The 13,554-nt window shown below is 43.7% G+C and overlaps 1 protein-coding gene across 1 annotated transcript in view; it reads right to left on the minus strand.

Moving 5' to 3' along the window:
• The window catches only part of DPP4 (dipeptidyl peptidase 4), a 77,811-nt gene that overhangs the window by 33,616 nt on the left and 30,641 nt on the right, over nt 1–13,554 (minus strand). Inside the window, exons 8-10 of the mRNA XM_045780805.2 lie at nt 12,390–12,510; nt 8,258–8,418; nt 6,679–6,791 (exon numbers count right to left, since the gene is read on the minus strand). Of these exons, the coding sequence (XP_045636761.2) occupies nt 6,679–6,791; nt 8,258–8,418; nt 12,390–12,510 (395 nt within the window). The remainder of the gene's footprint in view (nt 1–6,678; nt 6,792–8,257; nt 8,419–12,389; nt 12,511–13,554) is intronic.

The following is a 13,554-nucleotide window of genomic DNA, read 5'->3' on the forward strand; positions in this document are numbered from 1 at the left end:
CCCCCTTCTATAGCTGGGGACATCGCCTGTGTTAATGTTGCCAGGGGCACCTCCTGGCTGTCCCCTCTGCAGGTGGCATGTACTGAAAGATCAAACCCCTTCCCCCAGCAGCGAAGCACCACCTTCCCACCAACAGGGACTCCTCTCCATTTCAGCCCTTTCTCTTGCTCATAAGAACTTATACACCAGGGCGCCTGGGTGGCTCAGGTCATGATCCCAGGGTCCTGGGATCGAGCCCCCGCACCCTGCTTCCTGCTCAGCAGGGAGCCCGTTTCTCCCACTCCCTCTGCTCCTCCCCCACCTGTGCTCTCTCTCTCTCTCTCAAATAAATAAACAAAATATTTTTTAAAAAGAGAGAGAAGAATCTATACAGCATCCAGTCCAGATGGCTGGTATTCCATGAACACTTCCTGAGATTTCCCAGCTGCCCCTGCTTTGTTCAACCTGCCCTCAGTCTGAAACCACTGCCAGGCTCTGACTTCCTTTGGTCTTCCTCAAATACCCATTACGCCTTCTTGGAAGGCCCCTCCTTCCACACTGATATCAGCAGACTTACAGGACTCATCATTAATGATGGCCAGGCTGCAAGGTCTGAGAGGGTGAGCCCCTCTTTGCACGCACAGGAGCAAGGGCACCTCACGGAGTCCAGCTCTTCTGCCCTGTGTCCAACCCCCAGGCGTTAAATGAGAAAATGGAAAGGCAAATAAATCTTGCTGGTGATAGGGAATAAATCATCGCCAAGGGGATGGAACGTGCAAGGGAGAAAATAAAACTTTTTGAGATTAACTTTCTAGACTTAGGGTCTGAAGACTTTCTCAGTAAAAAGCCAGATAGTAAATGTTTTAAGTTTTGCGGGTCACATGTGCTCTGTCACAATTACTTATCACTGCCCTTGCAGCGCAAGAGCAGCCAGAGACAATATATCAACGAACACACGCAGAGGAGTTTCAGCGAAACCCTGAGATTTGAAGTTCATATGATTTTCAAGTCATGAAATATTATTCTTCTTGCAATTTTCCTTCCCAGACACTCAAAATTGTAAAAACCTTTCTTACTTGCAGACCATACAAAAATGGGGCAGGGGGCTGGCTTTGCCAGTGGGCCCTGGCGTGCTGATCCCTGCTCTACGCCCGTGGTTCCTATTCACAGACCCAATCCCTTTGTAAATCAGATGAAAATCATGTTCCTCTCTCTAGAGGGGAGAAAACTCTCTTCACATACATGCACACGTTGTCCCAGGGCTCCATGGGCATCGATTAGGATCAGGGGCTCAAGAAACAGCCTTCCGTTTTCTAAAGCAGCCCGGTTGGAGGAAAGGGCAGGTGAGGGGGGAAGAAAACTCTTCAACATAATTAGTGGGTCACCTCTAGTAAGTGCTTTGTCTCCTAAAAACCATCGATCATACTCCAGGTTCAGAAACCAGCAGTAGAAAAGCAACTTTTCCCCACTGGAAAAGGCGGAGTAATGGAATTTGGGAAATCTGCCAGGAAACTCACATGCATCTGGCACCTTCCCTGCCCATTTCTAGATCAAAGGTTCATGGACCTGTATCTTCCACTCTGTCACCCGCGGTAGCCTCAGGTGCACTCTGCACCCTCTGACGCCTCTGTAAGGGCCGTCGGCCAGCGGATGAGACATTTTGAATCCTCATGTAAACATACTTCTGTTTAACCACAGCTTCTCTTTAGGATTTGGAATTAAGGCAAGACAGAACGACGCTGCATACCCTGCCCTGAGCCAAGCTCGTGCCAGTCTCAGATGTCAGTGAGTCATAAAAGATATATAAGGGAACCAATGGCCCAACTGTCCTTTTTATTGAAAGGTTTAAGTCCCACTTAGGATCAGAAAAGTCCAACAAGCAGGATTATCAACTATACTTTGCACTACATGCTGATTTTTTTTTAAAAGATTTTTTTATTTTAGACAGAGAGTGGGCAAGCGGGCGCAAGTGGGGGAGGGGCAGAGGGAGAGGGAGATAGCGAATCTCAAGCAGAGTCCCTGCCCAGCCTGGAGCCGGGGCTGGATCTCATGACCCTGAGATCATGACCTGAGCGGAAACCATGAGTCGGATGCTCAACCAACAGCCACTCAGGCGTCCCTACGTGCTGGTTTTATTCCGTAAAAACAGAGAGGCATCTACTAGGTAGACTGGTTATGTAATGGTGGGAAGGGGCAGAAGAGGGACCATCAGGCAGCCTGGCCTTCCCTTGAGCCAGAGACTCCGGTTATCCCAGGTTAGGCATAGTGATTCAACAAGGTCTTCTAACTTCTGGAACAGTGTTATTCCAAGGAGAGTATGATTGACTTTAATACTAAAGCAATGGAGTAATTTCTGGACATGATAATAGGAGTTCACACCCATGGGCAGTTTACTATGTGCCGGGAACCGTTCCAAGTGCTCGACGTAAAGTTTGTAGCACCCTCTGGGGTAGGAAGGCGAGGTTCATGTTTTGCAGACAAGGAGGGGGAGGTGCGGAGAGGGTAAGTAACTTGCTCAAGGTCACACTCTGGCAAGTGTTGGAGCCCCGATTCAAACCAAGCGGTTGGCTTCAGATTTTCTGTTCCCATTAGCTCCCTCTATAGAACCCCCACCCATCCCTCTGGTAAATACTGTTGGCTAGCTTTACCCTCTCGCTTTTTTTTCAGGATAAAATTCCTCACTCTATGAGGTCTATTTATTCCCACAGAGTTGTGTAAACCAAATAGCTGAATTTTATAAAGCAAATTATATTTGAATGTACTGGGACAGACCTGCTTTTGGAGGTCATACTACAGAGAATCCCTTTGTAAAGTGACCGTTGCCTTACAAATAGTAGGCATTTAATAAATGTTGAGTTGCGTTCATTCTCCTAATTTGTGTAAATGTTTCTTTTGGTATATTAAGGATACTTAACATCAGGTAGGCATTACTAACTGGAAAGAATATTGGAGAGAAATTGCTCCTAAGAGCAATTGCAGACGGTGGAGTGATTAATTCGGTGAATCACCCAAGGAAGCCGGCGTTCTGCCAGTGCTGGCCCCGGGCTCCATGCCTCCCTCTGCTCTGATGGGGATGCCAGCCCTCCTGGGGCTGCTGACAGATCGCTGAGGAGAAGGATAGGTGGGGTGAGGGCAGCACCCACAGCATGTGAGCTCCCGATCGGCTGCCTGTCTTGAAGTGTCGCTAGCTTCCAGGCCATTTCAGGCCAGGTCATTTATCTCCTGTGTGACAACCCCAGACCCTGATACCGCTACAATATGGATCAAGGATTATCAACTGCTCAGAGGAGGCATTTATCTATTGCATCATTCAGGAGCAGAAAAAACAGGGTGGGGCAGGTCTTGAGCTGGGTGTGATGGGTCCGCGGAGCCATTCAGCAGATGTCGGGTGGGGTCACCTCAGGAGAGCAGGCCCTTCCCAATCCTCTAGCTCAGGCCACAGAATCTGCAGATGGCTGGGAGGAGGCAGAAAAGGGGGACTGCTACACAGGGTCAGTCGGAGGCTTATCTTCTGTACTGGCTGTGTAAACCATTTCAAACACATTAAGTCACACATATAACATACCTCATTTATCCATGCAGAAGCTTATTCATTTAGCCTATAAATATTCACCAGGCACTTGCTGTGTTTCAGGTGCCTCCTGAGAGGCACTGGAGATACTATGAGAAGATGGGCCTCTACCTATAGAACTTTCTTACTTCAATCCAGCCATGTGAAGCCAGGCTCTAATTAAAGCAGGTAGGGGGGATTATGATTTTACAGTCTATGTTGTTTTCGCTCAAAGAGTTTGAGCTCGCAAATTCCCATTATGAGTCATCCATACAAATGAGCAGCCTAACGAGTCTACTCCACTTGACCTCTAATGCAATGAGGGCAGCAGGGAGGCTGCCTGCCTCGGTAGGATTTCCCCTGTCGAGACTCTGTGGTGCAAGGACAGGGCCTCGAGGGAAAATGAGTGACGGGTGCAGGCCGGGCGGAGGACGGAAGAAACACGCCCAGCGTCCGAGGGCTATGCTCCGGGCCATCCTACACCCCAGGAGCTAGAGGATGGCTAGGAAACACGGCAGAAGGTGCTAGGCAGTTTCTGAAGAGGCACAACTTGCTGGCCCTGCTGGGTTTGCATGAGGCCAGAAAGTGGGGCACCACCGCCTGCTAGAATGTTTTCCCCAGAGAGGACCTCGAGCCTGGTTTTACATAAGCTGCGGCCTCACTGGTGTTAATAGAAACCAGGGCTGGATTTATAATTCCCTATATAACACATTCCTGAGGCATTTCCAGAAACGATCTCTCAGTAAAATACATCTCACACAAAATATCCCCAGTGAGCGAGGCAGTCCTCACCAGGAGTGCAGCACAAAGATCTGCACACAGTGACTTCAGGGTTCCTTTGCACGGGGCAAAAACTAAGTGCTTGGACTCGCACACGTTTCCGGAGCTCAGCTCCTGGAATGAGGTTTCTAAGGGCGAAAGACCCCACAGATGAAGACCTGTAAAACGGCCATGACAGTGACACGGTACGCAGTGGTCAAGTAAGATGTGAGTGGGACATCAAGCACAGTCCCCGCCCACAGGAAACACTCAAAGCATTGAAACTCCATTATTCCACTGAGTCTAGTCTGGCAGGTGCGGACCTTGTCCTCTTCCCAGATCCCATGCTAACTTGCTGTGTGACCTTGAGCAAAAGAGTTTCCCTCTCTAAGCCTCAGTTTGTGTCCCACAGCGTTGTTCTCAGTGTGTTCTGGAAGCCCACAGGTTCTAATATCCTGACTCCTGGGAGAAGTGGAGGGGACAAGGCCTTTGCCTGCAACCTGAGCAGTAATCATCTGATTGGTTTCTGGACCTGTACTCCTGTGTTCTATCACACTTGAAAAAAAGGCTTCGGGTCCTTAAAACATTTTGTAAACGACGAGTGAGGTCTAAAGCCTCTTCCGGATCTAATGTTTTTCAGAGCGGGGCTTTCGGCTTATCTCCCCTGCAGACAGATGTTGGTCGTAGACCAGGAGGTCACACCAGGCGCTGCTGCCCTTTCCCTGGACAGCCCGGTACTTCCACACACGTGGGTTACCTTCCCCTTCAATGCCATCCCCCCAGCTGTGCCCTGTGGAACCCTTTCTGCTCAATCCATGCATTCCCTAGGATGCTTTCTTTGATCCCTGAGTTCATGGAAAACCCATCTCCCCTCCTCGGAATGTCTCTGGCCTTCTGTTTACGCCTCTGGAGTATGTGCTTTTGGAGTCATTTATGGGAATATATTCTGTCCTCTGCTTGGTCATAAGTGCTAGAAGGACAGTAGCTCAGCCCTATGGACATTTGTTATGTAAACAGTGGGTGCTCAATCAATGCTGAAAGAAGAGATGACTGGACTGGGCCACACAGCAGATCTTAGAACCTCCAGATAAATTTTTATACCTTTATACCTTGGACAAACTCAGAAGAAATAATTTTTTAAATTTACTGATAATTGATTTTCTTCCTCCAAACGAATGGGTTCATATAGATATTTCTAATCAAGTCAATGAATTAATAACTACACAGCAAAGCCTACAGCATGCCTGATGTGGTAAATTCAACCCCGAGAAGATGCTTCCATGTTGCTCTGACGATAACTTCAGGCAGCTGAGGGCAGCGGCTGAATTCACACAGAGGGAGGCACCTAGCACAGCACTTGTAAGCTCTTTCTTCTAAGTCAGAAACACAGGCTTGAATACAGACTCCTACTTGGTCATTTGTTTAACTTCCAGGCCTCATTTCCTTATATGTAAAAGAGGCATATAATTACAGTTGTTGGAAAAGAGTTACTTTAAATATTAATAGAATAAAGCCTGTGATAATGCCCTGTGTCTGGCACATATGAGTGCTCAGTATATACTAGTTATTATTTAAAAGCAACAAGAAAACCAACATAATGAATGGAAATGAATAGAAAGCAACTTGCAGCCACAAATTGCATGCAATGCCGTGGTTATCTTTGCAGGAAAAGCACAGGGGGCTGAGGGTGAGCGGCAGCAGAATTTCCAACCACCAATTATTTAAGCAAGTGACATCTTGAGGCATATCGGTGTCATGAGGATCCTTAAATGTAACCGTTTCCCTGAATTTCTCCAGTTCTCATGAGGACCTGCACAGCCCTCATGATCGGACCTCACTCCTATCACTCACTTCTCTACTCCCACTGCTCTGGTCACTTGGCCTCCTCACAGGTCCTCTCATGCACCAGGCCCATCCTCTCTGCAGGGCCTTTGCACCTGCTCTTCCTCTGCCTGGATACCGAACCCCCAGCTATTCAGGTGGCTAGCTGGCCCTTTGTCTCACATCACTGCTCATGGGTCATCTCATGAGAGAGAGCTTCCCCGACCTCCCCCCACCATCACCATCACCTTGCCCTGCTTTGATTGTCTTCACAACAATATTCTGTCTACCTGGCTGTTGTCCACCTCCCCAACCTCGAGTGTAGGCTCCATGATACCTGGGACTCTGGCTGCTCTATTCACTGTGCAACCCCATCACTGGAACCATGTTCAGCATGAACACATGAAATGGGGGCTCAACAAAGAATGGCTGATGAAGGAGGCAACGACTTCTGACCCTGGGGGGATACCATGGGATGCTACCCCTGTTTCTGCCATTCATTTTTAAAATGTTCTCTCCAAGATCTGTGAAACTGTGTACAACCCACACTTTCTGATCAAGACTCTTACCCTATTGAAATAGCATCAGGAGGAGAGATTTCTACTGAAGTTGAGTTGGCGTTTGGGTTGAGATTGTCGGTTTTTACAACAAAGAACTTCACAGTTGGATTTACAGCTCCTGCCTAGGAAAAAACAATAACAGAATTGATATGGACAAAAAATATCACATCATTGCACAGGTTTAAAACTGCACGAAAGCATCCACATTACAGTGATGAAATTATAATCATGAGACATGTTTAAAAATTTTATATAGATAAATCTAATACAGATAGAATGAACATAAAAGAGAGTCATGAAATGCAACTTTTTCATGTTCAGGCAGAAACATATATACTGACAGCCCCAAAGACTCCTGTTTAAATCATGAATGTTCATAACTTCATGTGTTTTGTGCAAACAAGGATAAACTTTTAAAAAATCAATTCTATTATTTTGCAAATATGCTGACTCCAAAAGTCAAGAAGTCTAATGGCTGACAACTAGGAAGAATACCTTGGGTTCAGCCAAAGACACAACCCACCAGGAAAATGAGTTTACCTGAGCCGAGAGCCAATAATGCTAATTAGGAAGCCATCATTTGCACTTCAAATTCAAGTTCACCATGTTCAAGGTTTACAATCAATATGATGACAGAAATCTACAAAACTTTTTTATATATACACATAGATCTTCAATTGACAAATTAGTTGGAAATAATATATTTTTAGTGAGAGCATTTTATGGGTTTTTTTTTTTTTTTTTGCCAGTTTCACTCACCAAAAAATAACATTCCACTGAAAATACATCTCTATATTTAGTCTTGGATCTTTTTTTTTCTTTTAACTTCCTCTGTCTTCCTAAAATGGCAGCTCTTCATGAAGCAAATTGAGTGAGTTGGTAAAAATAAAAATCCCTTTTCCCAAGTTGCTTACAGCGAAAACATTCACTATTAGATTTTCCTATAGGTGATTCTGTGGCCGTTAATGTTATGATACTAGTGAAGAATCCTGGTTCCCTTCTAAATCCCCCTCTTCCTCAGCTTACACTGCTTAACAAAGCTGTTCAATTTTCATAAATATGCATACCGGACGGAGAGAACAGCCTTGCAAACGAAGATGTGAGACCATTATTCCAAACGCAGGACGTGTGAAATTCACATTAGTGCCAAATTTATACCAGAACCACTGAAACTAGTCACGTAGTGGTTAATTAGCAATATAACCTGATATATAACTGAGCTTTTCAACTTCATCCAGGGCAACTTCCAACTTCTACAAATAAGATGAGCTTGTGATTCAATGACAGCCTCTCTTTGCCTCCATTGAAACATTTTCATTCCCCCTACCTCTTTCAAAAGCATTTTCCCCATCTTTTTCGGCTTGTCATTCCTCAAAGTTTTTGGAGAAATTACAAAACCTTAAATCACACTCTTTCCTGGGATAATAAAAATACTTTAAAATTGCCAGATGCTGTTGACTTCAGCAAGAGTAATCACAGCAAGCTGTTGAAGAGAGACTGACAATATTTTCATTAGCAGGAAAGGATTAAATGAAACCATTCTCTTCCCATCAAATCACGGAACCACTACGTGAATAGGAGCACAGACCTTTGGGTATGGAATCCGCACAGTCTTCGGGTACTGCAGTGACTCGTCAGAGTAGAAGGAGTATTCAATAAGTGGGACTTCTGTGTCGTTAAATTGGGCATATGCTAAAAAAGTGCCTTTTGGAGACCACCACAGAGCAGAGTAGGCACTGAAGATTTCCTCTGAAAAAAGACATAAATTGTTCTGTTACAAGAAGTAGCTGATAAATTGGCTTTGGCATTCAAAATATTGTTCTCATTAGCTTTAGTAATTACAGTAGAGTTCAACTAATGAACCATTTTGCATTTGCTGGGCTTCCAAATTCAGAGTAATACAAATGAATAAAAATAAAATCTTCTAGGATAGATCTGGATTGTAAAAATAAGTAACCCGTTGGACCATTTTAGAATATTTTAGCACACAATATTTAATATAAGCTCTACATTTTTTTCTTTATCTTATAATCCTCTAAATTTATGCCGCAAAACATACTAAAAGTAAATTTCACACAAGGGGCTGATTCTCCTTTCTAATTTTCAAACAGTCAACATGCCAGCATACTCTCCCCAACTGGGCTCAGTCTGTACTGTGCCCACAGGGTACTGGTGGGTGGTGTGTGGCTCCAGACTATCAAACTAATATGGTGCCCACAGTTTACTACTCTTGGCACAAACAGGGTGTGGGAAGGACGAATTTAGAATGACAAGGAGCTCCATGAGACCCCTATTGGGAAACACCTCCTTCGCTTAGCCTAGAAACTAAAGACTCTGCCAGATTAACACACTCTGTTGGAGCACAGGGTTGGGTAAGGGAAGAGGGTCAAAGAGAGAGGCAAATGGAAGCAAAGGTCTTGCTCTCCAGAATGTTGTTGGACTCATTCTCATTATCTGGCAAATGTAGTTCTTCTCTATGTTTATTATGGAGTCTATTCCTGGGACTTCCAATCTCTGGCTCTTAAAATGCCAAAACCTCTTTGATGGGAGGTTCCGGTAGACTAGATGGAGACTCTGTCCTTTATGCCGATTTAATCTACAGATCTCATGTTCCGCTGTGGGTGTAAAAGTAAAAGCAAAAACACAGAAACTTGAGTCTTAGAATTAGGAAATCATCTGTCCCCATCACTTTTCTGATTCCTGAGGCCTCTTTACGGGTGTCTTCCAAACGCTTGTTTTTAATAATAATAATAAAATAATAATGGTAATAGTAGTGGTAGTAACAAGATCAACAATAACAATAATAACAAAATATAATAATAATTATCATGATGAGCAGCTATCATTTAAAGAGTAAACCATGCACTAGGCTTCATCTGCAACCAACATCTGTGATCTCCTGTAGTCCTCACAGTAGCTCATTGTGCAGATGAGAAAGGGGTGGGCAGGCTTAAAAAGAAGTCACTGCCCAGGGTCACATGGCCAATAATTGATTGACTCAAGAATGAATCCAGACTTGTCTGGTTTGAATCCATGCTTCTCACCTCCATGTTCTATGCCCTCCATGCCTATTTCAGCTCCTGTAGTAACAGAAAACCCGCTCGGTAAGGCAGCCTGCTCCCCGCTTATCTGTTTTCTACCTATGTCATTACATTCCATTTATGTAGCAACTTAGAGTTTACAAAACACTTATCTAATTTAGTCTTCGCAAAGGTCCCTAGATGAGTCTAGTCATATCCCATTTTACAGAGGAGGCAACTGAGTGGCTTAGAGAGAGAGAATGAATTGCCAGAGACAAGACAAGCACACAGGCCTTGTGACTCCGAGTCAAGGGGTGTCTACCGAGAACTTCTTCAGATACCGAGTTGATGTCTCCTTCCTGTGGCTTCTACCCATTGGTTCTAGTCTAAGATCAAGATGCAATCACATAAAATGAATACAATTACAGCAAGGTTATGGTTTTTAAAATTGCTTTTAAGTACAGGTAGCAGGTGGTATTTATGTTTTGAATTGGTGGGTATTTGTAATACAGAATTTATTGTTCCGTACTGTGACGTAGTAAAACCATCATTATAAAACTACTTCTGGTCAAACTCAAAGTCCTGAGAATGAATAGTAGGGAGAAGGGAGAATAACAACGGAGGAAGACATTTCAAGTCCTTCCTGATACAAAGCTGGATGTGAGCACAAGCGTCTATGGCACCCCCTCCCCCACACTCTGAACCTCCCTCGCCATCCCGTGACACCTCCAGTCCAGCCACTCTGACCTTCCCCAGGGCTTAGTGCCCTCCCTTGCAGAGGTCACTCCATTCACTCTATGACAACTATCCATTGGCATCTTTGTCTCCTTCTCTGGGTTGAGTTCTCTGAGAGCAGCAGTTGGATAGCATCTGTCCCCGAGTCTCTACAACCTCACACAGCACCTCATGGTAGTTGGCAGTCAGTGTGAATTGCCCCGAATTACCCACACCCCCACTGTTAGCACGATTACTATAGGGTAAGGAGTGCCCCATCTTCCAAACATTTCTTTCTCTATCCCTTTTCATCCTCGCTCTCAAAATTCCCATTCTCACCTCTGGGTTAGGTAAACTACACTCATACTTAAGGGTGAATGTCATGTGATTAACTTCGTACTAGGAGATAAAGTATTATTATTTTTACAAAAGAAGGCACCTGTTATCATGAAAGAAGACAAAGTGAAAACATCGAGACATTGAGAGAGAAGTTCATTTGGGAACCTGGGGTGGGGCAGGAGACATACGTCCCAGAGGGTAGGCTGCCCTGTGAGTGTCCCTCCATGATGTGGCACATGGCCCTGTCTGGACTTTGCAGCTTTGTTTCTCCTTTTACTTATGAACCTACAGATTCTTAAAATGTACTCTTTCAGTCTCACACTCGACAAGTCTTCCTGGCTACAGTGGAGATGCGCCACGGGAGGGTGGATCTCATATGTGGAGAAGCAAGTATGGATCATTCCTAAGTATATAAAACCAATTATAGGAACTTCCCCATAGGAACCAAAGTCCTGTTTTTTGGAGACAGGCCCACACTGGAACTGGGAAGCCATTCTTCTGTTTGTCATCAACATGCAAAATGAGATCTTTCCAGCTATTATCTACCTGAGAAAGGACTAAGAGTGTTAGGTGTGTTCTTATCTTAGAGACGCTCAGATGTTTCGAGGACGGGTGGAGTTGCAGCTTTGGGGAGAAATTTATCCAGGTCACTTTGGGGGTCCTGCAGGTTGTGCTGTGCTGTCCAACAAGTGTTAAAGATGTTTCTCAATTGCTAAGTGACGATGCTAGTAAATTTCATTATAAATGATTTCTGGGCCATGGGGGATTTATCTTTCTTTTAAAGCGATTTTTGTTGCTGTTGTTGTTAAAACATTAGCCATTTAATTGAACTTGACTTGAACTGGGTAAGAACCAAAATTAAGTCATGAAGAAAAACTTTTTTTTTTTAACTATGAGGAAGAAATAAGAGGATGAAATAAAGATGAATACTTAATAAGCATTAGGCAACCTTGCAAACAGTCTGGAACAGCCTCAAACTGCCTTTTACCTTGGCAACTACAGATGTGAAAAATGTTTTTCTAATATTTTCTAATACTTTATCCTAAAAGACAGAATAATTCTTTTTAATATTTTTTTGTTCTGGGTGTTTTTTTTTTTTAAACTGGTTTTTCCCCCAGAAACATTTCTAATTATTTTTTCCTTCTTTAAAAACAGGAAATTATGAATTGTCCAAGTTCAAATGAACACAGATCCTCTGTAAAACAGATGCTTTCTTCCCCCTCTATTCCCCAACCTCCAGACAATATTTTGTCAGCTCTTGGAATGCTGTGGGAGTATTTAGCTTTCCTTAGTAACTCTGGGTTAGGTAGGCCCAGTTAGAGAAACATCTGATGTTAATCTGGAAGCTTTTATGCCCCAGTAAAGCAGAAAAGCTACCTACACAGAAAGGCCCTTTGTAGGAGGAGACGGAAGACAATAGGGGCATTGAGAGACAATGAGGACACGGACACGGGAAACTAGCTACTGCTAAGAAATCCTTGTTCTGGGAGACACCTGGTATGGTAAGAGCTAAAGAGATTTGATGACATTTTTTAAAATGCCACTTATTTTGAATGGTATCAAATTTCTCCATTTTAAGAAAAATGCTTTACTATTAAAAAAAAAACTTCCAGATTTTCTAATTTGAAAAAGCTTTAAAGTCTCTACCTTCATAAACCCAGTCAGTTATTCCATTGGATATTACATTTTCTTTCCCGGTCCATGTGATCCTCTGACTTGATGAATTTGGTTCATTTTTAACATAAACATCATTGTTCCAAACGTATGCCTGGAAATATTGAAAAACAGATTGATAAGTAACAACCTGTTATAACATATCTTATCCTGGAGTTAAAAAATCTATCGACTCTTTTATCCTCAAATAATATTGGTATGCAAATGTAATGATTACTTTGGGTTATTCAATTTGACTAAGAGAAAGTCGTTTGCTACCCCCCTCGTATTTTATTTATTTATTTATTTATTTATTTATTTATTTATTTATTTATAAGATTTTTATTTATTTATTTGAGAAAGAGAGAGAGCGAGAGCACAAGCGGGGTAGGAGTAGAAGGAGAGGGAGAAGCAGGCTCCCCACCGAACAGGGAGTCCAATGAGGGGGCGGTGGTCACCTGCTCGACCTCAGGACCTTGGGATCAGGACCTAAGCCAAAGGCAGATGCTTAAAAGAATGAGCCACCCAGGCACCCCACCCCTCACATTTAAAAAATTGTAAGTATACAAGCTATAACCCCCAAATAATTCTAAAGACACTCAATATATTAAAAAGAAGCAGCTCACAAACACCACTATTCGGATGCCAGAGTGCCTGCAAAGACCCAGGAGCCTGACCACTTCTACAGAATAATGTGTGCCTCCCATTGCTTTCTGGGGGCGGTGAGTTGAGGGGGTGCATTCGATGTCGGGAGGGAGTATTCTGTCTACCAATGAACATCCCGTCTTCCTGTTCAGATTCTCTTGGGCTTCTGGCATTCTCCTAGCACTAAGAACATGGAGGTGTATCTAGAGTGACACAGAGAGGGTCACAGAACTAGCAGGAAGTAGGTACGCCCCCCAAAACAAGCAAACAACAACAAACTGAATACCACAGAAATGAGAATTTAAATGGACAGTTTGTTCCAGGAAATAAAGAATTCCCCCGCAGTAGTTCAGAAACTTTCAGGAATCCTATTGACTTCGTTAGACAAGTAAAATGCTATTTTAGGCAGTAACATTATCTTGGCTAGTGAAGTATTTGCTTCCCGAGTGTCTGGTCTGTATCAGGGTATGTGGCTTCTGCATGTGATAGCTTTGAGCCATTATTTTTTTCTGAC

This window comes from Ursus americanus, chromosome 1 (assembly GCF_024610735.1).
Source record: "Ursus americanus isolate L20-20 chromosome 1, mUrsAme1.1.p, whole genome shotgun sequence".
NCBI lineage: Eukaryota > Metazoa > Chordata > Mammalia > Carnivora > Ursidae > Ursus > Ursus americanus.